Source organism: Cavia porcellus, unplaced genomic scaffold (genome assembly GCF_034190915.1).
Source record: "Cavia porcellus strain 051 isolate PalLab524CR breed Dunkin Hartley unplaced genomic scaffold, mCavPor4.1 scaffold_25, whole genome shotgun sequence".
Classification (NCBI taxonomy): domain Eukaryota; kingdom Metazoa; phylum Chordata; class Mammalia; order Rodentia; family Caviidae; genus Cavia; species Cavia porcellus.
The window spans coordinates 49,114,741-49,139,037 of NW_026947508.1; the positions used below are offsets into that span (position 1 = coordinate 49,114,741).

The 24,297-nt window shown below is 54.0% G+C and overlaps 1 protein-coding gene across 1 annotated transcript; it reads right to left on the reverse strand.

Moving 5' to 3' along the window:
* Positions 1-2,956: 2,956 nt before the first annotated feature.
* Positions 2,957-23,817, reverse strand: Cdcp2 (CUB domain containing protein 2). The gene is made up of 7 exons (XM_005008527.3): positions 23,763-23,817; positions 18,580-18,705; positions 12,908-13,255; positions 10,382-10,717; positions 9,165-9,518; positions 6,031-6,209; positions 2,957-3,455 (listed from the first exon to the last, which is right to left on the reverse strand). Exons 1-7 carry the CDS (start codon positions 23,815-23,817, stop codon positions 3,129-3,131), a joined length of 1,725 nt encoding a protein of 574 aa, XP_005008584.2. The 3' UTR covers positions 2,957-3,128.
* Between the last annotated feature and the right edge of the window lie 480 nt (positions 23,818-24,297).

Below are 24,297 nucleotides of genomic sequence, written 5' to 3' on the forward strand. Positions count from 1 at the left end.
CTAGTGTAGGGCGGTTTCTGTTGGATTTGTTTGTGCTTGATTTCAAAGACAAGGAAACTCCCTTGCCCAGGTGATGCAGGCAGCCCAGGTCAACAGTGTTGCCAGGGAAATTCCAAGGGCTGGGGGCGCCCATCGCCCCTACAGTGATCAGGTGACTCCACCTCCCCCAGGAAGGAGGCTCAAGGTCGCTGAGGGACAGGCTGCCCCTGGAGTCAGGTGATCTTGGTGGGTCCTGCTCCTGGGAATATTAGGCCAACTGCCTTTCCCCTGGGGCCTTGCCGTAAAGCAGCTGCACAGGATTTATGATTTGGGGAGCCCTTTATATCCCAAAGGGGCACTGAGGCTAGCATGGCCACCCCAGCCCCCACCCCTCTTGCCAACCTCCCTGCTTCACACACACACACACACACACACACACACGCACGCACGCACGCACGCACGCTCTCCTCTCTCTGCTCCACCTGTGACCTGCCCAGGAAACCCTTCTTTCTAGGGACCTTCCCAGCCAAGAGGCACTCACTGGGCTCCTCTTCTGGGTACGGGACTCTGCTCTGTGTCACTGTGGATTTACAGAAACCATGTGTATTTGTCAGGGTCTACCCCACATCCACCAGGTTCAGGACCCGGCTGAGCCCCACTACCCCGAAGGCATCCCAAGGTCTCCCAGGACACCCGACTTTCCCTCCCCAGTCAATGACTGCCTGTACCCCTTTCCAGAAGTCAGCGGGCTCCTGGGCTCTGCTGGTTTCTTCCCAGCATACCCAGCTCTGGAGGAGAAGGTCACTCAGTTATCCTAGCCCCATCTGGCTGCGGCTCCAGCCTGAAAGCCATCTCCTTGGGACTGCAGCACAAATGTCCTGCCATCGAAGGTGGCCTGCTTCCTAGGCCATGCAGGCCCAGCTAATGGGTATCTTTTCAGCCATTCCAGTTCTATTAGACCCCGTGCTGACCTGCAGACTGACATTTCCCATGGCAGATATTCTATGTGCTGGCTCCCAGAGGGCTGGGAATGGCAGACTCCAGAGTGACCAAGAGAGACAGTCTCTACACAGGCCATAGCTCAGGGAAGGACTGTCCTGTCTCAGTCTAGCTTCAGCAATTCATAACCATGTGACTGTGGCATAGCACTTTCCATCTCAAAGCCTCAGTTTTCTCATCTGTAAAAGGGAGGCAATGATGCTTGCTTTCTCCAGTGGTCTAAGCCAGATGACACTTGGGAATGCTTGCCTCTTTGTGGGTATGTGGGTGGTGGAGCTATGCTGGCGATGGTGCTGGCAGGGAGGGAAATGTTAGTCACATTTTGCACATAAGGAAACGGAAGCCAGAAAAGGAATGGGTTTCTAGGTCAGAAATCTTGCAAGACTCAAGAGTCTGTGGTGACAACTTTCCTTCCCTACCTCTGCCCTGTGTTCTCACAGGGACACATCCCCTCGCATCCCATTCTCACAGTGAGCCGGTGGAGCATGCCCTGTTCTTCCCATTCCTCTGCAGGTAAGGAGGCTGAGCTCAGAGAGGGGAGGTGACTTGCCCAATGTCACACAGCCAATGAGTAGCAAAGCCTCGGTTTGACCCTTGGTGGTCTGGCTACAGATTAGGAGTTCCCAGCCTTGGTGCAGGGGCCCTTACCAATCAGCTTTGCCCAGGAAAGAGGAGTTCACACCACAACCTGGCGAAGTTACCCAGGTCCCAGACCAGCAGCGGGATGGGGGTGGGGCAGAAAAGGAGGAGGCAAGGACCTCCGCTTGAGACACCCAGGGTGGAGTCAGGACTCTGCCAGCATCTATCCTAGAGGGCTTGCTAACTCATTGTGCTGCTACATTTTAACAGTAAAACAGGAACTGTGGTACCATTGTGCAGATTAAAAAGTTGAGGCTCACAGAGTCAAAGCAACTTGTCCAAGTTCATGGAATGAGTAAGTGGAAGACATGCACTTGCCAGTTCAATTTCTCCTGTCTAAGCAATTCTCTCCCTTGCTTAATTCATTCTCACTTCATGGGCTCTGTTCTCTCTCCTCTTCCCTTCAAGTTACCAACTTACCAATTGGTAACCCACCCCAATTTCTGCTGGGGCTATACTGTGAACACCCTGAGGCCAGAAATCGCATCTGGCTCACACACTGCTGTGTCCTCAGGGCCTGGAGTAACCACAGATGCAAACCCTGGGTGATCCGTGGGTGCTCACTGTGCTGCAGAAGGAATTCTAAGAGGTTACTGTTTTCTCACCTTGGTGTCAGTGGTCAGCTGGGCTGACTTGGAGATCTCTGCCATTGAGAAAGACAATTCGGGTGATCTTTACCCAAATACAAGCTAAGAAGCGAAAGTGGTGAATTATTGATGTGTTTTCGGTGTGTTTTGCATTAACAAGATAGCTCCACTGTTTGGCATCACGTAGAGCCCTGGATCAGTGTGTAATAATCCCAGAGATCTTTTCACAGTGCCCCCTCCTCTTCTCTGTGAGGGGGACTCAGAAACAGGTGGGTGGACCGGAGTGGCTGTGAGAGCGGCCAGAAGAGGAGAGAAGAACCCAGCTGGAGGGGAGGCGGGGCTGGTGATCTGAGAATGATTGCAGGAGGAGGACAGAGACATGTGGGGTCCATCTACCTCTTGGCCAAACATCACCAAACATTTACGGGAGAGCTCCTGCAGCCTCAGTACCGAGCGCTGTGCAGGGCTGACCTGTGACTGCTTTCGGAACCTCCCCTTCAGGGATGCTGCTCCCTGAGGGTGTCCTCTGGGCTGCACAGAACCAAGCCTCACCAGCAGCACCGTGTGGCAGGGTCAAAATGAGAGTGCTCCGTGGCATCTGCTCGCTTTGCCCATTCCTAGAGTTGAAGGCAGAGCTGGCCTGCTTTCAGTGAGATCCTCAGCCTGTCCAGGGCTGTGGAGGGCCTGGCAGGTTACTGGACTTCTTGCTCAAGAAGACAATTACCACAGTTTACAAAGTTTTTGTCCCTTTATTCTCTTCTGAGCCTCACACCAGCCCTGGGAGACAGTGGGTCAAGGGAGCCTAGGAAATGGAGACTCAAAGAGAGTCTTGACTTGAGGCCACCAACGAGCACCATCCCACCCTGCTGTGCTGCCCACACCACCTCCCAGGGATGCCAGATGCCAGTTTCCTGCCCTGTCTGCTCACAGCAGCATCAGGACCACGATGGCAATGAGCATTAGGATGCCAGCGAGGATGCAGAGGCCCAAGAAGACGATGTCACTAGTGTCCTGGGCTACCATGGTCACTGGGCGCTCCAGTGCCTCCTCCTCATCCCTGGGCGGTGCCTCCTGAAGGTGCTCGGCCGCGGCAGCATAGGGCCCAAGCCAGTCAGAGCCGGACAGCAGATGGACAGAAGCTTCCTTGCGCCGCGGCTCGCAGCGGACCTCGTACTCATGGACGTCCTCCTGCCCAGCCACCGAGAAGTCGATGTACAGCACACTGACGATCACCGAGGTATTGTTTCTCCTCTGCAGGGTCACAGGGCACTCGCTAGCACCGGCCAGGCCTGTGCCCCTAGGTTTGTGTAGCCCTGGGTTCCAGCTCTAGCTGGACTCTAGCCCCAGCCTGAGCCTAAGTGTCCTTGCTTCAAAGGGGGCACTCTGAGGACAGGCTGTCTGCCCTGGAGGGCCATGTCAGAGTCACAAGCAACTGTCTGCTCTGGCTTGAGGATGCAGGGTTGATAAAAGTTGTTAACAATAATAACAGCTAACATTTGGGGCCATCTCCTATGTTCTGGGCTCTGTATTTTAAGTGCACTGTATCTTTTCATTCTCACAGTAACATGTTTTGTTTGTTTGTTTTTATTTTTGTGTTTTTTTGAGATAGTGTCTCACCCTGTAGCACAGGGTGGCTTCAAACTCATGTCGATCCTCCTGTTCCTGCTCCCCCAGTGCTAGGCCCACAGGCCTGTACTACCACACCCTGCTAACGCTCCTATTGGTACTATAAATATGCATATTTTACATGTGAGGAAACTGAGGCCCAGAGATAAAGTCTCTTGTCTGAGATTGCACTGCAGACAAGTGACAGAGACCATATTCTCCTCCAGCACTGCCAACTCTTAATGGTGCTCCTAACATCTCGCTTCACGCAGACCAACGAGCATCTAACGAATCCCATCAGGTCAGGGATGTGACTACGAGGCCTACTGACTTGCCCACAGTGAGGTCCAGAAGCAAGTCCCCTGCCTCTCAGCAGCTTTGCCCTTCCTGTCCTACGGCCTTGTCTGGGCTCTTTCTTCTCCATTACCTGTCCAGCAGCGTCCTTGCTTTGAGCCACTCAGGACACCACCCTACTGTTGGAAGAGCCCCGAAGAGGGACATGTATGTAAAGGGGCCGAGGAAGCAGGGATCTGAGTGCCCTGAGTAGGGCCAGGGCAAAATCGTGGTGGGCAGAGCGGCAGGGTATAGGGCTATTCCCACCCACGCTGAATCCACAGCAGCCGTTACACTTCCAGACTGCCCAGCTCCTCCCTCCAATGGGCGCCTCTTCTAGGATGTAGTTCTAAAAGTCCACGCTGTCCAAGTCAGTGGGAGCAGCTGTGAGTGAGGGGCTACCATCATTCGGCCCCCTTGGGAAGGGTGGAAGGGGGAGGTCACCATCAGGAGCTTCATGGACCGGTGGCGTGGGAGTCTCAAGCTCTGATCTCCTCAAGGGACCCTTCTGCATCTGCACCTCAGCCTGGCTCCCTTCCCAACCTCTGAAGGGGTTTGGGGACATGGGGCAAAGTTAGACAGAGCTGAGAGCAGAACGAGACCCACCAGAGAACTGAAATCAATCTGCATAGTAAAGGAGAGAAAATCCCAGTGGAGGGGTGGGGGAAAGCAGGAGGTTCTGACAAGTGACAGCCTTGGGAGGGAGGGGAGCCCAGAGATGTGGCACTACAGCGGGGAGGCTCCGTGGGCCCCTGAGCGGTTCAGAGGGAGGCGTGGCAAGGCTCCCGCGGCTCTTGGCCATCTGAGCCTCTGGAAAGCAGCTCCATGCAGAGACGGGGCCTCCTGGTCTAGGCTGATGAGGGTAACACTAAGCATCTAGGGGCCCACGGCTCTCAGGTTTTATATTTCCATGCAACTGACTCCGCGATTCTGTGGCTCTATGGTTCTGGCCTCTGGTGGTGGCTTGGTGACTTAGAGACTAGGGGCCACCTGCCCTTGGTTCACGAGTACAGGATCCCTTGTTTCAGGGATTCTTTGTTGCTCTTATCCTATGATTCTATTTCTTTCTCCCAAAGAAAACTCTGGGGGTCACTAGCGTGGAGCTGGGGTGACCACAGGAGGTCTTGGTAGCCTGAAGACCTCCCCACCTCCATAGCCTCTCAGGTCCAAGGGTGGGTGCTGAGCAGCAGGGGGCAGCAGGGCAGCAGGTTCGGGGGGGGGGGGGGGGGGCGGGGCTGCTGGCGCACCTGGTGCTGGAAGCCAGGATCTAGGCCAGGAGTCTCTCCGGCAGACCCCACCGTCCAGCCCCCTGCCTTTTCTGACCCATTCATCAGAGCACAAACATCCAGGATGCTTGGTCCACTGCCCAGGGACTCTGAGCAGTCCGGGCCTGGGTTCCGGGCCTTTGAAATCCATGAGTAGCAGAACGTGGTCACGCACAGTGCTTGCAGCACAGGGTATCATTTGGACCCTATTATTCAAAGGCCCTTTTGTTTGCAAAGCTGGGATGGATTTGGAGCACCAGTTGGACAGGGTGGGTAAAGTTGTGTAGGGTTCTGATGCTCTGCATATTAAAGGGTTGAGGAGCTGGGTCCTCTGGGGGGCTCCCAGGGAGAAGGGGGGACAGCAAGGAAGTTTGTGGTGTTCACCTCTAGGCCCCCTGAGAGGTGTGCAAGGAGGCTGCGGGCTGTGCCTGGCCATCGCAGGGACCCTCTCTTCCATTTCTACTATCTGAGTTCTTAACTGCTGCAGCTACCCTGAGCAAGGCTGTGGAAATCAGAAAACTCAGGAAGAGGTGAGTCCCGTACCGGCTGAGGCAGAAGCCCAGGGACAGCAGGGCTGAGCCCCAGCTTATGCCGGCCCTCTTGCCCGCCCGCTGGGCCCCTACCTGAGACTCCGTACCGCAGGTGTCAAAGCGGGCCTGGATCCGGAAGTTGCTGCCAACTTCCTGGGCAGCACAGTTCCGGCTGCCCAAGTAGACCTTGGTCCGCTCCAGCGGGGCCAGCGCCTGCGCAGAGATCAGGATCTGGAAGTCTGTGCGGGAGCAGCTCACGTTCATGGGCACCACTGGGAATGAGAGGGAGGAGCCAGAGGCTGCAGGGGCGGGGCTGACCCCCACCTCCCCAGAGGAGCGAATGAGGAAACTGAGGCTCAGAGGGGGAAGGCCCTCATGGAGACCGGTAGAGCCCAGTGCAGGATGTGTTACAAATGTGAGCACTTGGGCAGTGAACTCCCGCGGGCAGACACTGTCTGATCCTCTCAGCCTCCTCTGAGCCCAGTGAAAGTTAAATGAATGAATGAACTGAATAAATGAACATACTTAACCATAATAAAGCTACTATTTGCTAGTTACCTTGCCATGTGCCTGGCAATCCATTCAATCGGTCCTTTATTCAGTCATGTCGTAAACATCTATGGATGGCCTACTATGCACAGGCTGCTATGCTAAGCACGAGAGAAAAGACGTAAACACAACAAAAAATCCAGCCCCAATCCCTGCCCTGCTGGAATTCTAGTTGGCAGAGGGGGTAACACATATGTAAAATACACGTTAAGTGTAGAGGGCTCTGAAGGGAAAAATCAGGAAAAGACAGAAGTCAGAAGAGCGGCACGGGGGAGGACGGGAAGGTGCAGGTCTGAAGAGGGAAGGGAGGGAACCCAGTGTCCCTTCCTGTGGTGACCCTGTGAGGAGGATCCACTAACCCCATTTTATTCTAGAAGTGCAGCTCTGAAAGGCAAAGTTGTTTGCAGGGCCTACATTGAGGTTTTAGTCTTTGGGTTGCCAGGGCCCCCCAAGTGCATGGTCTCTCAAGCTATTTGGCAGCCAGGGCAGAGTGGGGGTCTGGCTTGTGTGTCTGGGTCTGTGTGAGGGTGTGTAAGAGTGTGTGAGTGTGTGTGCTCGTAGGGGCACTCGGGTGGGTGTGAATGGTGGGAGGAAGCAGAGACCTGGCAGCGGATGCCTGATGGCTCAGTCCGTCTCCCGGAAATGCCTCAGACATATTTCAGCTCTGGTGTCTGGGCAGCCAGGGATTTATGGGGCCGCCGGCTCCCGAGACGATCTCCGTAGGGCTGAACTGTGTGTCACCCCAGGCTTGCTGTGCTGCCCTCCCAGAGGGGAGACTGCTAGCAGCCTGGTCTTCATCTGGAGTCTGGCTGGGAAGTTAGTGGCCCATATGACCCTGGGGAGGGGTGGCTTCGGGTGGGGGCTCCTGCACACAAGGTCCTGGGGTGAGCCAGGACCAGAGCCTGCCTGATCTCCATCTTTGCCATGCTGCAGGGGGATGGGTTGGTCCTTGATTAATGGGTTGAGAGGAGTCAGACCTGTGGGGAAGACTAGCAGAGGCAGGGACTCTAAGGACCCTGTGTCCCTGTCCTCACTTTACCAGTGGGAGACCGAGCCTGGAGAAAGGACAAGCCAGAGCCCCAGGGCACCCTCAGCTCCTGGCTCCCGAGCCCCTGCCTCCTAGAACCCGACAAGGGCATGGTGCTGAAAGGGCCCTGCCATCTGTTCCTCCTGCAGGGACAGAGCCTGCCAAGCCCAGAGGGGCGGGGTCTGCCCAAGGCTGCTTCTTGACCCCCAGCTAACTGTAGCTCTCTTTCCCTCATCGCTGGGGACCCAAGCTCCTCTGTCCATTCGGAAGGAGGACAGGTCCTAACAGGTCTGGGACATACGAGGGCAGAGGTGCTCAGGGCCAGGCCTTGGGACTTGTGTTCCCTCATTAATCTTTGTAACTGTCTGTCTAGGATATTTATCAACAACTGTACCTTCTTTTGTGGTACAGGGGATTGAATCAGGGACTGATATGTGTCCTAGCTTTTATTTATTTATTTATTTGAGACAGAATCTCAATAAGTGGTCAAGCACCCTAGGATGGGGTCAAATTTGTGATCCTCCTGCCTCAGCCTCCCAGAGTGCTGGATTTACAGACATGCACCACCACACTCAACTTCATTAACCCTTTTTTTTTTTTTTTTTGTCTTTTTCCTTTTTATCAGTACCGGGGATCGAACTCACGACTGCCTGCTTGCAAGGCAGGTGCTATGCTGCTGAGCTAAATCCCCAGCCCCTAACCCTTTTTACAAATACACCTGTGTGCATGGTCAGTCAATGGCCACCTCTGGGTGTGGCCCTGGTCTGCTTGTGCTCAGTCCAGGCAGCCTCCTTGTGTCCTGCTCAGATACACAGAAGGCAGGAAGTGAGTTCTAGTCCCACCTGTGCCCTGGCAGCCTGTGAGACTATGAGGACGTCGGATCCCTCTCAGAGCCTCCATTTCCGTATCTCCACAGTGAAGGCCCAGAGTGCAACAGGTCTAGGCACAGGCATCCAGGGCCCACGGCCCAGGGAGGGTGGCGGGAGGAGAGGAGAGATGGTGGCACTGTTCCTGACCAACCAGAGCTCAGCCTCCCCGGACCTTCTGAGGCAGGCTCAGCCATCTGAGTTCAGAGCAAGCAGACAGGAAAATCTGGTGAGGGCTTCTGGACATGCTTTTGCCTTTCTGATAAAAGGACACTTTGGGAGGATTCCACTCCTACCCTCTTCCAGCCTCTGCCATGGACATGATGAGCAGAGCAGCGGTGGTCATGTTGCAACTATGAGACTGAGCACTCCAGAGATACTGTTTGGGGTAGTGTTGTGTGCCTGAGCCAGTACAGTAGCTGCCTGGCTCCAGACTTCCTGTGTAGGGACAAACAAGGGCTGCTTGTTCCATCAGTGTCTCAGAAGGACATGAGAAGGCTGCTAGGCTTCTCCACGCTCCACCAACCATTGCTATAGAGAGCATTGCCATGCCTCGGGTATGACCCGTGGGCACAGGGGATCAGCCATGATAGGAGAGGAGCCGGGGCTCGTGGGGGAAGGGGACAGGTGGGGAGGAGTAGGAATCCCCAGTTAGGAACCGAAGAAAGAGGCTCCTACCACTACAACAATGGCTCCAGGAGGTGGCAGCTGAGGTCAGCAGAGGAGGGACTGGAGGGTACCTAGAGGTGGGCACAAGTCATGGGATGGAGGTGAACCCCACTCACCTCCAATGTAGGCCACGGAGAAGCCCCTGCCTGTGGTGCTGCGGTCTGTGTGCAGGACCAGCAGGAGCTGGTTGTGGCTGGAGGTGACCGGTGGCGGTGAGTGGCGGCCACACCACTTGCCAAGCAGAGGTGCGTCCTCACTGGCCCCATCAAAGGCTGCCAGGTGGTCAAAATCACAGGTCCTGGTCAGGCTGTTGGGGTCCTCCAGGTCCAGATCTAGGAAGAATGCCTTGACCCGGTAGCCTGGGGGCAGACGGACTGTCCAGTGGCACTGGATGTTGTTGGGATAGGAGCTGGGGTACTGAGGGCTGGAGAAGTTGCCCCGCACGGCCACGTACACCTCCTGGCATTCTCCTGGGTGCGGGAGGAGATGGGAGGAGCAACAGGGAGGAGGGAGAATTGCCCAGTGGAAAGAAGTTGGGTCATCAGGGTCCCTGAGGGGGACACCGGGACCCTAGTCCCTTCCTGACTCTCTTTTGCTTCCTGGCTGCCATGAAGTGAGCAGCTTTGCCCCACCATGATGTCCTGCCTCACTAGAGGCCAAAGGCAATGGTCAGCCTACCACAGCCTGAACCTCTGAACAGGGAGCCAGAAGAACCCTTTCCACCGTAGCTAAATCGGCTCTCCAAGGTATTTTGTCACAGAAACAGAGCTCTGACCAATGAACCCATTTGTACTCTATCCTTGCCTCCACCTCCCAGGGCTATGAGCGCAGCCCAGACTCTGCCCTTTGGCTTCCCACATGGCCTCCTCCCGCTAACTCCCTCCTCCCCCCGCTGACTTCCTGAGGCACTGCCCCCACCTCTCCTCCTCCAGGAAGCCTCCTGTGACTCTTGCTATTAGCACATGTCACCGTGGGTCATCCTCCCTCATTGTCTCCCGTCTCCCCCCTGGACTAGGAACCGTCTAAAGTTTCATTCATTCTTTCCGCTTCCTACATTCTAGATAAGGAGAAGCCTGTAAGGAACTCATAGGCGAGGAAGATGGACGTCCAAACCACAGGAATGGTATGTGTGAGGGCACAGTGTACAAATTTCTCTGAGTTCTTGAGCAGTGATCTCAGTGAATCGAGTCTCAGTGAATCGAGAAGACTTTGGCCTCTGGCAGGAAGAGTATGCTGGAGAACCAGAAGACAGTGACCAGCCCCAAGCCCCAAGAGACAAGCCTGTGGTTCTACCAGTGTAATAGGGAGGCCCAGGGTCAGGGGGGCTGCTTACCTGAGAAGTAGTGGGCCTTGAAGCCTCGGCCTCCAATGTTGAAGTCTGACTTAAAGACCACCTGAAGCTCACTGCCTAGTGACACAAGGGTTGGGGGCCTGGTGCCACCACAATAGTGCTGCCCATGGGCTGGCCCGGGTCCCCCGAGCACAGCCACGTAGTCATAGGTACACTGCTCACTGGCCTCCACCTGGAAGTCCATGAACACCAGCTTCACCGTGGCTGGCCCCGTGGCCCGGATCACCCAGCGGCACTCCATGTTGTTGGGGTAGTTGTTGGGGTACTCAGGGCTGGCAAGGACCCCCGACAGGCCAGTCAGGACGCCACCACACACATCTGTAAGAGAACCCTCTTGGATGAACTTTCCCTCTCCCCAAAGCTCCAAACCCCCAGCCCACAACACACACCCCAAATGCTGCTGCTAGAGGGATGTCATGGGATCCTCACCACCACCCAGCGAACTCTGGTGTGTGGCAGGGACCTGTGCCAAGTCACCTTCGCACACTGCACCCTAACCTGGCCAGGAGGATGCTGCAGCCTCCCCATTCTACAATGAGAAAATGAGGCACTAGGAGTTAGATACCACACCTGTCTGTGTTGGGGCTGCCTCAGCAGACCCGAGACAAGGACTGGGCAGAGCAAGTTTATCTAAGAGATCTGGAGAGCAGGGAGGTGAGTGTGAGGCTGGAAGGAGCTGGGCTGGGAGCCAGCTGTGAACCCCCTTGCATGGCCCAGGGATGTCGCTCTAGGGAGAGGAAGCTGTAGCATTAGTATCCTGTCTCCTAAGCCTAGGCCAAGGGTTGCTGGGGTTGGAGGCCTGCTGGGATTTTAGAACAAAGCCTGAATGCATGCATACAGAGGCTGGCAAGACACAAGGCCTAGAGGCCAAGCACAGTGCCCTGAGAGGATGTCCCAGGCCAGAAGGAAGATTAACCGGAGTCCTCTCACTCCATACCGGGACAGAGCTCTCCCATCGGGTCAGTGGGGCCCAGGGGCTAAGGCACCCAAATCAGAGATGGGCCTGAGCAAGTAGCCTCTGTGCCCTGTCTTTTGTCAACAAAGTGACCCAAGGCGAGTGATCTAGCCTCTCTGAGCCCCCTCAGAATATTAAGAATCACAGGAGCCGCCCAGCCCCAGCTCCTGGTCTCTGACCGCAAGTGTGGGGACATGCTGCTGACAGCCCTTGGGAAGTCAGCACTGCAGGTGACAGCAACTGCTTTGCGGGCTGGAGGGCACGAGCAGGGAAGCTGAGCTAGGGAGGTAACTCCTGAGCCCCAGGGCCTGGGCCTGCACGGCTGTGCGCCCAGAGCATGGCCTTGCGAAGCTCAGGACCTGGTTTCTTGTCTGAGCCCTGCCACTCTCCGCTGTGTGACTTGGCCTCAGCTCTGCTGTCTGCAAAGTGAGAGGGCAGGTGAGACCTGCTGGACGCTACTTAGCAGCGGCTCCCTAACTGGGCTGTGGGTTCCCCAGTGTCCAGGGCATCTGTTGGCCCCTGGCACAAACTTCATTCTTATGCTACATTTATTTCCAGCTATCTCAGTAAAAGATGGTACCAGCAGGGCACAGCAGTACACTTGGCATTTCAGCACTTGGGAGCTGAGGCAGGAAGATCCCGAGGTCAAGTGCCTCCTGGGTGCCCAGCAAGACTCTGCTCCCCATAAAAGAAGTAAAAGGAGCTGAAAACAGTGTCAAAGTGTCTGTGAGTTTCATCCTCAGCACCACAAAAATGGGAGGGAGAAAAGGACGGCACCTGCAGGCTGCATGCCTTAAATGTAAAAATTTAGCTCCCCAGGATCAGCGACATCAGCGTGTTTCCAATGGCTGGCTTATCATAAATAAATGTTAGACATATGAACTTAGAAATGTAAGTCACTAGGACACGGCCTGTGTCCCTTTCATCCGCTGGGAATTAGCACACAGTTCCATGCAACAGAAGAGGATTCCTGGTTATGAAAATGTTTGGGCTGTGCCTGTGGCATTTTGACTTTCCTGTCCTGTCATTCTTAGCCTCTAGGGGACGAACTTCCCAAACCTCTGATTCATTTGGCAGGGACTGGGTGCCCCCTGCACGAATCCTCTGGAGCCCGTGGAGCAGGAGCACTGGGCGGAGAGCAGAGCCTGTGCCCTGGCCTTGGGAGAAGGGGTAGGTTTGTCTGCCTAGAGAGGCCAAGGAGGAGGAGCCAGTGGCCAAGAGGAGAGAAGCAGGAGGTGGGGCAGGGGACAAGCCTGCTTGGGGACCCCGTGCACGTGCATGTGAGGGGCAGTTCAGGGAGAGGCATGGGGAGAGCCAGCAGCTGCACAGGGCCCGGGGTGGGGTGGCTGGGGTGGGGGCAGGAGTGGGGCCCACCAGGAAGTGGGAGCCGTGGGGTGGTGCCCCGCAGCCTGATGCCATGTCAGGGACTACGACAGGGCACGTGAGCTCGAGAGCCTCGTTGGGAGCCCAGGCTGGGGCGCCAGCGGGCAGCACTGGCCTGCGGGCCGCGTGGCCACCTCCCCACCCCGGCCCGAGGCAGCCGCACGCCTGACCTTTCTGGTAGCCCGCAGAGAAGCCGTGGCTGGCCACGTGCTTGTCGGAGTGGAAGACGACGGACATGACATGCCACGACGAGGTGAAGGGGGGCGGCGGCACCCGGCCGCAGAACCTGCCCAGCAGGTTGCCCTGGTCCGCCGAGGCGCCGTTGTAGATCTCCAGGAAGTCGAAGCCGCAGCTGTCGTGGTACTCCAGCTCGAAGGCGTGGAAGGTGAGCAGCACGGAGGAGCCCTCGGCCACCACGATCAGCCAGCTGCACTCCGTGTCGTAGGGGTACAGTCTCGGGAAGTTGGGGCTGGAGAAGTTCCCGGCGGGCGCAGAGAGGACCCCACCGCATTTGACGCCTGGGACAAGGGACAAGGAGACTGGTGGGTGCTGCTCGGCTGCAGCGGGCACCTGGGACAGCGCGGGGACACAGGCATGGCTCCTCCGCACACGTCTGCTCCCGAGCCTAAACAGTCTTCAAGTAGCCGCTTTCTGTTAGTCATTCCACAAATATTGTTGAGTGCTAGGCCTTGTCCTAGAGCTGGGATTACACAGGAACAAACCAGAGTAGCACTCCCGCCCTCGTGGAAATGAAATTCTAGTGAGAAGTAGAATGCGGAGAAACTAAAGAGATATTCGTGGTGAGGAAGAGCAAGCAAGTGAAGGAAGGAAAGCATGGGCCGGCCTCCAGCTTTAGTTATTTATGTATTTATACTTAATTTTTTGGTTTTTTGAGACAGGGTCTTGCTACGCCGTGCAGGCTGACCTTGAACTCAGTTTGTAGCCCAGGCTGGCCTAAGACTCACAGCAATCCTACAAGCGCTGGGATTACATTTTAGATCAGACATTCCCAGGCCCTAGAGGTGCGCAGCTGGGAGGTTAAACATGCACAGTAACAACTCGCCTCACTGAAAACGTGCAGGGTTAAATTACTGTGATAAATTCTCGGGTGATAGCTCGGTGAAAAAGCGCTTGCCCAGCATGCATGAGACTCTGTGTTGCATCTCCAGTACTGAAAAAAAAAGACATTCTATATGTTTTTTTCACTTCTATTTAAAGAGAAATGGTAAAGTTAGCTATGACGTCATACACTTGTAATCCCAGCCCTGTGAGATGCTGAGGCAGGAGGGTCCCAGGTTTGAAGTCAACCTTGACAATTTAGAAACTCAGTGAATAAAGAGGAAACAGTGACATAAAGCTAATAAGAATAATTATCTGGCAGAGATAAAAGTCAAAAAAAAGAAAAACAGAAAAGAGAAGAAATAGGATGTCTGCTAGACCTCTTTAAATGTACTTTGCTTCAAAATTTCAACTTTATAATCACATAAGATAATTCGTGATGTTAAAAGATAAAAAGTTAATATAAACATTAAGCATCCAGTATGAAATCCAGTATGAAATAAATAAATGTTACTATGTGCCAAGTTGGTGGCAGTCCAGGGAAAGTGATTTCAAGTGACTTCGGGCTACTTTATTTTAACTGTACATTCCCAGCACAATATATTCCTAAGGAAAAAGTGAGCCACGGAAAGATCTTAATATTTAATAGTCTTGTGTTAGTAATAATATCAAATATTGTTATTTCACAATATTTTAGATATTGAAATAAAGCAAATTACACTGTTTTTCAGTGTAAGAGATAAAAGATACAAATTTAAAATTTAAAAATCAGCCAGGCGTGGCGGTGCATGCCTGTAATCCGGCCTCTGAGAGGCTGAGACAGCAACGCTGAAAGTTCAAGACCAGGCTGGACAATTGGTGACTCAGCAAGACCTGGTCTCAAAACACTGCAGCTCAGCCGGTGTGGGGGGCACGCTTGCAGTCTCAGCACTCAGAGGCAGAGGCAGGAGGGTTGCTGCAAGTGTGTGGCCAGCCTGGGCTACGAAGCAGCCTGAACTGCATTGAATGAAAGGCCCTGTTTAAAAACCAAAAATCAATGCAGCTCGGTGTGGAGGCCCTGGGTTCAATCCCCAGCACTGAAACAAAACAGAACAAAAGTCTCTCCTGTGATCCTTCATATGAATTGAAAATATCAATTTGAATGTAAGATTTGTTTTTAAAACTATATTTCCTGTCTCTGTTTATTAAACAGACCAAGAAGCAACGATATTTCAGGAGCACTGTGCAGCCCTGAGCCTCAGATTAGGATTATTACGCCCAACTGAGGCAGGACTTCTTTGGGAAAGGCCAGTGCCGGGGAACGCACAGAACGTGCTCGGAAGGTCATGGTGCTAGGTGGAGAGGAAGCTGTCAAAGGCTCGGGAGCACATCGGGGGACACGGGGACCTGCCTGAAGACTGAGGAGATCCAATCCAGGTGTCATCAAGGAACAGTGATGGCAGGGAACGGAAACGGGTCAAATATATAAAACTCATCAATTCATAATGCAACTTGGAAGAAATTAAAAAGGCTTTCCTTTAGCGATTGCTAGGGCACTAATTCATTTTATGAAAATTGATAACCAGAAAAAGAAAGAAAATAATGTATTAGATTTTTGAAAACCAAATAACTGGCAAGGAAAAAACCTGTTATTTATAGAAGACTGCAGAAATAACTTCAGCACTGAAAAATCATAATTTTGCAAACCTAAATGAAATACTGGATGTAGATGACATCTCTAGTGTCTATTCTAATCACTGAGTTAATCCTAGATAGTTGAGTACATAAGAATTCTCTGCAAAGTTCTTTCGACTATGTTAAATGTTTTAAAATTGAGTGTGTGTGTGTGTGTGTGTGTGTGTGTGTGTGTGTGTGTGTTGAAATGGGTCTCACTGTGTTGTCTAGGCTTGACCTGAATTTGTGAGCTCAAGTGATCCTACTGCCTCATCCTCTCAGGTACTTTGAACTACAGGTATACATGAGCAGGCCTAGCTGAAACTTTTTATACTTAAAAAATACCAGGGCCAAGAATGTAGCTCAGTTGATAAAGAGCTAGCACAGCACTAAGTTTGATTCTAGCACCAGAGAGAGAGAGAGAGAGAGAGAGAGAGAGAGAGAGAGAGAGAGAATTAGTTAATTGGGAGGTTGAGGCAGGAGGATTGCAAGAGTGAGACCAGCCTTCCTGACTGAGCCCCTCCCTCGGATCAGAAAGTGTAGGACCCTGGGTTCAATCACCAGTATGGAAAGAAAAAGTCAGAAGTTAACTTTGTAGGGAACTTTATAATGGATGAATCAGACTAATAACCCCCAATCTGTGAGCTCAGACTGAAGAGCCCTATCATCACGGTGGAACGGTGCCCAATATGTAACACACACACACACACACACACCACCACCACCACCACCACCACCACCACCACCACCACCACCATCACCCAGTATAAAGTTTTCCCAAAAAACCCCTGAAGGAACCTGAATCTAATGAATCTCCAGATTGATGCAGAAGTTAGAATGAATGCGGGTGAGGAGACTGTTTGCTTGTTTGGTTTTTGTGCTAGGAACCAAACCCAGGCCCTCACACATGCCAAGTAAACCCTCTACCACTGAGCCACATCCTGGCCCTCGAGCACGTATGGTGTGGGGGCAAGGGGACTCTCACTAAAAATCTCACTAAGTTGTCCAGACTGGTTTGGAGCTCCTGGGCTCCCTCCTGCCTCAGCCTCCTGAGTAGCTGGGACTACAGGTACACCCAGCCTAGAGGGACATTTTTAAAGACAACATGATGAGATATTCAGCTGACTCCAGAATGTTACAAATTTGAGAAGATAAATAACTCAGAACTTCAAAGAAATTATGTGAGGGGGAGACATCATTGTTACAATAGAAGAGTCAAATATCAACCAATACAACGTGTGGATTTCTTTTGGATTCTGATTTGAACAAATCACCCGTGTGACATTTCTCAGGGTTAGAAGTTTACAAAGGCTGATGCAGAAGTTAGAACCCCTCCCCTCCCCCCACTCACAGAGGAAACCCTCCCCACCCCGTCCTCTCCTCCCCCTTGTGCTGTTTTTCTCCATTATCCCTCACTCTGGAACACCCTGCTCACTTATCTGGCTCATCACCAGCACCCCTCCTGCATCTTAGACAACTTCAGCCCCTTCTCTTAGACCCCACTCTCTCCTCGCCTCCTTGGGGCCCCTCTCTTCCTTTCCTGGGGAGACATAGGGACCTCCTGGCCCCCACCATCACCACAGCAACTGGTCTGTGGGATGGCACCTGCCCAGGCAGGCCACAGCCCTGCTCAGGATGTCCAGAGGCCACAGAACTTCCTCCCTACTCCCTCACCAGGAGTGGGTATCAGGGGCCAGAATGGGGCATCTGGGAGAGTCCCATTGGCAGCTGGCAGGGGCCATATGAAGGGTACAGAGGGTCCCTGAGGCTGAGCGCTCTGTCCAGCCCTACCTCCTCGGCCACAGAGCACCTGAGTCAGCCCAGCCTGCTCCCTGCCTGCCATTCAGGTTGGGCTTCTGCCACTGCAACCAAAGCATCCTGAAGAACAGACTTCGAGACAGCGACACATGGTCACCTGTGTGCTATGCCAGGTCCGGGCTGTCTCAGGACAGGGCCGCCACAGGCAGCTCTCAGAGGGCAAGCGAGATAAAGCCACACCATGTGCATGAGCTTTGCCGGGGCTCTGGGGTCCAGAGAGAAGGCAGATGGAGGGACATTCTGTCCAGTGTCACTCCCATGTCCTTCCCACAGCGGTGGGAAGCCATAGCAGTGGCCCAGGCCACTGTGTGAGTGGAGACCTTGTCCACCAGGCTCAGGAGGCATGCTAACCCCAGGGTCACTCCACTGAAACTCTGGTGGCTGAAAATAGGAGCAGTTAGCTTGTGCCTCCTGCCCCCAGGTGTGGGCTGAGACCTGTGGGTGCCCACTCCATCTCTGCCAGCTGTGGGGTGCCTAGAAAGGAACCTTTTCTCTCTCGGCTTCCCCAAGCTTGCAGAAATGTCTGCCAAGTCCCGAGGGCCTGCATAGCCCTTGCAGAAGGTGAAATGGTATCACTCCAGTGTCACAAAGGGTCACACAGCGCCAGAGTCTTCTGGAACCTCAGGGCAGCCAGGGGCTTCTGAGGGAGGCTGGCTGAATGTGGATAGCTTCCTGGAGGAGATGACATTTGACCTAAGTTTGAAGAACGACCCAGAAGTTTTCAGGTTAGGAACTCTGGGAAAGAAGAATCCTTTGTAGGCAGGAGAGCAGCATGGCTTAAGGGCCCCAAAGGTAATGCATCCTCAGAAAGAGTTGTGATTCCCTGCCAGAGCTCAGGATGCCAAAGGGGCACAGGGGACCCAAGGCAATGCCTAGGAGCCCTGCATGCCATGGTAAGGAGGCTGATGGCCCTGGCTAGCCCATGTAGCACAGCAAGCTCTGGAAAGATGAAGTGGCTCCTCTAAGAGTTGTCTGGGCCATTCTCACCACCCTGGGTAACTGTGTGACCTTAGACAAGTTGTTTAACCTCTCTAGTCCTCAGCTGCTTCAACTCTAAACAGAATGTGTGTATGCGCATGCGTGTGTGCGTGCAAATGCTCACCTCAGAGTTGCTGTAAACATGGATTAATGCATGTGAAGCAGACAGTTCAACAAACACCCCCTCTTCGTCCCAGACACAAAATCCCGTCCACCCAGTCACTCACCTGGCCGGGCCAGGCCTTCTGTTTCCTAGCTCTTTCCCGGCCCTCCCCGGAGGCCCTGGCCCAGCCTAGGTCCTTCCTGGCTCCTGGGGGCCCCCAAGAGCACCTACCTTTCATGGCCTGGGCTCCCAGGCCTATACTCAGCAGTGCCACTGCCAGCAGCAGATGGGATCCCAGCTTGGCCAGCATCTCCTCACCGGGAACCCACGGGGCTGCAGAGCTGAGTGGGCCAAGACCTGAGGGTCCGAGCAGGGGAAGAGAGGTGGAGCACAAGGGCCTCCCAGCTAATGGCAGTGTGAATAATTCATCAGCCTCGAATTAGTAAGCTGATCCCCAGGTGCTTCCTCTGCTCCGCCAAGTGGCCACCGAGGTGCTGGATCTGGTGTCACCAGGTTGACACGCTCCGAGATCTGCACAGTCACACTGTATCTGGAAGGGAAGCCTGGGCCTGGATGGAAACTGAGTGACAGAGAAAGGGCCTAAGTGTTAGGACCAGGCAGACCTGGGATTCACCCCAGTCCAGCCTCTAACCAGATAGGTGACCGTGGACAACTCACAAAACTCCTGTGGCTCCTGCTCCTCCTCCACCCAGGGCGCCACTCAGTGCCAGCTGCAGGTCCTGGGGGAGGGAGTGGGTAGCTGGTGCTGAAGCCCACTGCAGTCACCCACTCCTGGCTTTTCCCACTGGAGGGAGGAGCAGGAGCCTTGAATTCGTGGGACTCATGGGACAAGCTGTTTCCAGATGTGAGTGCTCACACAGACTGACAGAGAAGGCTGCTGAGTCATGAATAACAGGACTGGAACCTCGGAACCACACTGTGCCCTCTCAGTGCAGCAACGGCCCAAGGCTGAGAACACTGAGTGTTCCTCCGTCTCCACAGCCTTGCTCAGAGGCTGCCATGTGCTGGTTCCCTTGCTGGGAGAGCTGGGGCTGCAGCAGTGCCCTGGAGGACTCAGTCTCACAGGGAATGAGACCTTTCTTTCCCTCTGGGGCTCTGGTTCTGTCCAGCCCAACATATTGTTTTTTATTTTATTTTACTTATTTGCAGAACTGGGGATTGAACCCAGGACCTTTGCACTAAGCTGCATCCTATTTTATATTTTATTTTGAGACACTAAGTTGCCCAAGCTGGGCTCCAAGTTGGAAGCCTCCTGCCTCAGTCTTCCAAAGTGCTGAGGTTACAGAGCATCATGCCCAGTTTCAACATGCATTTCCAAACTCAGTTGCTGCACAGTGCCTGAGCCAGGGGTGGGAGCGCTGGAGGAAGCATGCTTCTGGGGTCCTGGGAAAGCTCACAGGCTCTGAGCCCAGCAGGTGTGGTAGTGGCCAGTGCAGTCTATAGTGTGGGTGAAGTGAGACCATGGGTGGGGCTTCTCAGCCAGCCCAGCTTGGGGCATAAAAAAGTGTGTTTTCTCTCTGCCCAGAGCATTTGACAAAGCAGGCATCTCTGGTCACCCACTTGTCAGCATGTCCCCAGGGAGCTGTGGTTGCCAGCAGAGGAGTCCGCCTGGAAGGAGTCCAGCAAAACGCATTGGGAATGCTCAGGCCTGAGGGGTTGGTTTACCTGCTGGATTGACTGGCAGCAAGGAAAGTTCCAGCTGCTCCCGAAGTCTGAGATGGGGCAGCTTGCACTGAAGTCCTACTGTGTGAAGGAGAGGAAGACAGAGTGAAACCAGCACCTGCTGGCCAGGGCTCAGGGACCCTCGCTGAGCACCGGTGATGGCAGCTCACAGTGCTCCTGCCTTGGCAGCGAGCAAGCTGGCACCAGAGGACCTGAGCTACATCTTCAGGTGGGCCCTGCTGCAAGGGGAGGCTGTGACCTTTGGTCTGCTGGAGAGGCTATCCAGGAAGGGTGCAAGACGGGGATGGGAAGAAGCAAGTGTTCTGGGCAGGTCACCCCTGTGGGCACTTCCGGGAGGTCGTGTGCCCCACTGGCATGGGAAGCAGAGAGTTTCACTACCCCTGGGAACATCACAGTCCCAGGATGTCCAGCCTGCCATGCCTGGCCCCATTGCCCATGGACAAGGGCAGGACCATGCCAGAATATCTACTGAGCCACCATAACAAAAGGCTGTCATCATTTTGTGACCACATCTTGAAGCTGATATCCCCAGGTCACCTCTGAAACATCTGTCCCACTGCCTTGAACAACTGCTTCTCTTCTGGAACTCTCATATGGGCTTTCCAATTGCACCCCAACCCTGGGCACTGCCATGGTGGCCCTCGGGCTCCCCCAGATCAGCATTTCCCAAAGTGAACCCCCCTGCCCATCAGCCCCTGCCTTGCTTGTCCTCCGGTGTTCCCTATTTCTGGTCGTGACACAACCAGCACACTGAGCTAGCAACCGGGGAGCCCGTCTCAGCTTCCTTCCCTCCACCTTCTGCCTGTTGCTCACGCTTGAGTTTGATCTCAACTCGCCTCCAAGTGACTTCTGAACCGTTTGGTTTTCACAATCTCTCCTGCACTGCTCCAGCTGCCCCTTGCTGGCCTATGTGTCCCTAGCTCCCTGTCCATCCCCAAACCACCCTCCACTCTAATCTTTCTAGAATGCTAACTGAACCATGGCTCTCCTCTTCTTGGGACAAAATCCGAAGTCCTTTGCTCAGCATTCATGTCCCTTCAAGGCACCTCCCCAGCTCATCACAGACTTTCTCAGCTTGAGTTGTACATCCTGGCCAACTGACCTTTCTTCATTTTTCTGTGTGTACTGTGTCTCCAGCCTAACTAGCCCTTCTTTCTGTCCCATTGTTCCTCGATGGACTCTACACACTGTTAAACCACCTGTCACGTTGTAGACGGTGGTGCACACCTGTGATCACAGCTGGTCAGGTGCTGGGCAGGAAGGTCACAAGTTCAAGGACAGCCTGGATAACTTAGCAGGACCCTGTCTCAAACTAAAATAAGATGAGGAGGGCTGCAGATATAACTCAGTGCTCCCTGGGTTTAATCTTCAGCACTGTGAAAACAAAACAAACTCTCATCACCTGCTAGAGGGTGCTGTCCTGACCCCACCCCAAGCTGTGGCATCCCTTCTCACTGGCTGGCGGGTCTTTCTGAGGTGCCCTGCCTTCTGAGCTGTCATCCAGTGTCCTGCATGGGGCGTAGCCCGGAGCACATCTTCCGTCCCTCTGCCTGCATGTCCTAAGCACTCAGCAGCATGGATGGATGGAAGGGCTCAGAGTGCACAGCGTCTCTCCCCACAGTGATGGGCACTGAGCACAGAGCAGGCTGCTCAGAGACTCTGCTCTGCACACCAGCAGGACCTGTGTTCACCTGGTTCCAAATCCTCTGTGTTTTTCACTGTGCTCTCTATCTGTCAGGCAGCCATCTACCGTGCTATTGACTGCTGGCTCCCAAGCAGACATTTATTTCTCAGAGTTACAGAGTTCAGAAGTCTAAGATCAAAGTGCTAGCAGGCTTGATGTCTAGTAAGAGACCATTTCCTGGCTGTATCCTCACAGGCTGGAGAGGGTGAGGGTCTCTCTGGGGACCTCTTTTATAAGAGCACTAATTCCAAAAGCACTAATCATCTCCCGAAGACCCCATGTCTAAACACCATTGTCTTGGGGTTAAGCTTGCTGAACCAGGGGAGTGGCAGCATGTTCTACACAGCAAAGCACAACGCTGAGTCACTAGCTGTGTGGTCTGGGTAAGTTGTGTCACCTTGGGACCTGGTTTTTGTGTGACGGTAGTTGTGAGTGTGGACACGCCCTATGCTGCCCCCCAGCACTGCCTGCTTCTCCCGTACCCAGATCCACCCTGTGCACACGCAGGGATCACCTGGTGATGCGCATCGAGACCTGCGTTATCTCCAGCTGTCGACGTGTCTGTTTCTCCCTCAGGACAGCCACAAAGATCTAAGAGTGATTGTCCCTCGCTGAAAGTACACCCAGCTCCCAGTGCCAGCCCCTGCTGAGTGTCAGGTGTGTGAGTGAGTGCCCATGGGCCAGCTGCCTGCCCATCTGCAGACGTGTATTTCTGCAGGCACACAGCTCCCACTGGTGTGTGGATCCATGTCTCTGGGTGTGCTCCTCTGCACGTGCACTCTCACTGGCAGGATGGAAACTCACACAGTCTCTGTCCACAGCTGTGTGGGTGTCTGGGGTGACGTCCACAGCTAGGGCTCCTCTGTAAGCCAGTTCTCTTCACACTTGCTTCTGTCACTGGCTGCTAAGCACAGGAGTGGTTCCTGTGTGACAGTCCCTCGATCCTACTAACAGAGGGATGGCAGAGGGTGGAAGCAGAGGGGCCAGTCCATCCCTGGGTTCCTGGTCATGTCTCGAGTCATATTACTTCCCTGACAAGGGCCCTGGTGAGTTGGGGGGATTTGCCACCAATATAGGCCCTGTGGCAGAGGCTGGGAGGGAGGAACAGCAGGAGCAGAGCCAGGGCTGGGCATGCAGGGCACCTATTGACCTGGGACAGGGCAGGAGCTGGGGGTCAGGCACAGAATCACATGGAGCTGCCACCCCAATGATGCTGGCTCACTGCTATTATCCACTGTTCAGCGGAAAGAGCAATGGTTTGGGTTTGAAACTCCCAGAATTTGGATCCTAGTTCCACCTCTAATGCATTGCACACTCTTGGCCAACTCCCTCTCCTCTCAGGGCCTTATGTGCAGAGAGAGATTCTTCATCATCTGTTTCACTGGGCTGCTGTGAAAACCAATTCTGTGATCCAACAGATGAAATTTGCACACTGTTGAGGGTGTGTCCACAGGTGCCCGTGTGTGGGCAGGTAAAGAGGGAGCTAGCATGGCCACGGGCTGAGCTGGGTGTTTAGTCCAGCACTTTATATCTTTATTTCATCCCCTCACAGTGCTCAGAGGAGCTACCATCCTCAACCGCTGCACAGATGAGAAGCCAGGGAGAAACAGCCACCCGAGGCCCCATAGCCAACGCGTGGCAAGACCAGCACTCAAATCCAGCACCCTCTGGCTGCAGGGCTGGAGCTCTGGGCCCTCAGCTGCAATCACCAGGAAAGGACAACAGAAAGGTGCCCTAAAGAGGACTCCAGGCCCGCGAGGCAGAGAGGGTGAGGAGGTACCCAAAGGGAGCATCCTGCTGCTCTGGCCTCTCCTCCTGTCCTTCCACAACCACCCAGGCTTGCTGCTCTGGCCAAGCAGGGGCCTCTTCGATCAAATTATAAGGAGGATAGTTAGAGGAAGTTCCTGGTTGCATAAGGGGCAACTGCTGTGCTGTTCTTCCTGCCTCAGGAGAGGCTGCCGGGAAGGCAGTCCCAAGGCCTGGACCTCTAGAGAGAGGTTCTGGAGATTCTGCCACCGCCTTTTACCCCCCGGGCTGTTCTGTCCTTCCCCCGCACTCTGCTCCTCAGCCTCTTTATTCATGGCCGGAGCTCAGGAGCCAAGAATGGCTCTGCACAGAACCTTCCAGGTGCCTGCCCTGTCCTGGAGGCCAAACGCAAGCCTCCTGCTCCACACGAGGCAACAACTGCACTTCCTATTGCCAGCCACATCCATGTGTGTTCCTTAACTCCCCTCCAGCCTCACCTGTAAAATGGGAATAATGCATTAACATTTTCAGAGGGTTTAGAACAGGGGAACACGGCCATGTGCTCTGCTCTATTTAGGCACTCACTAATTTAAATTAACTTTAAAACTTTGTAACAACTCTGCAGAGGTAAAGACTCCTGGCTCCATTCCACTGGTGAGTAGGATTCAGACATAACTACTTTATTATTTCAACAAGCATTTATTAAGTACCTACTTACTACACTGTCAGGCCCAATGTTGGATAATTATGCTCCTTATTCTACCTACTCCCCACAGCTCAGTGAGGGATATTAGTATCCCCTGATATTTCCCAAG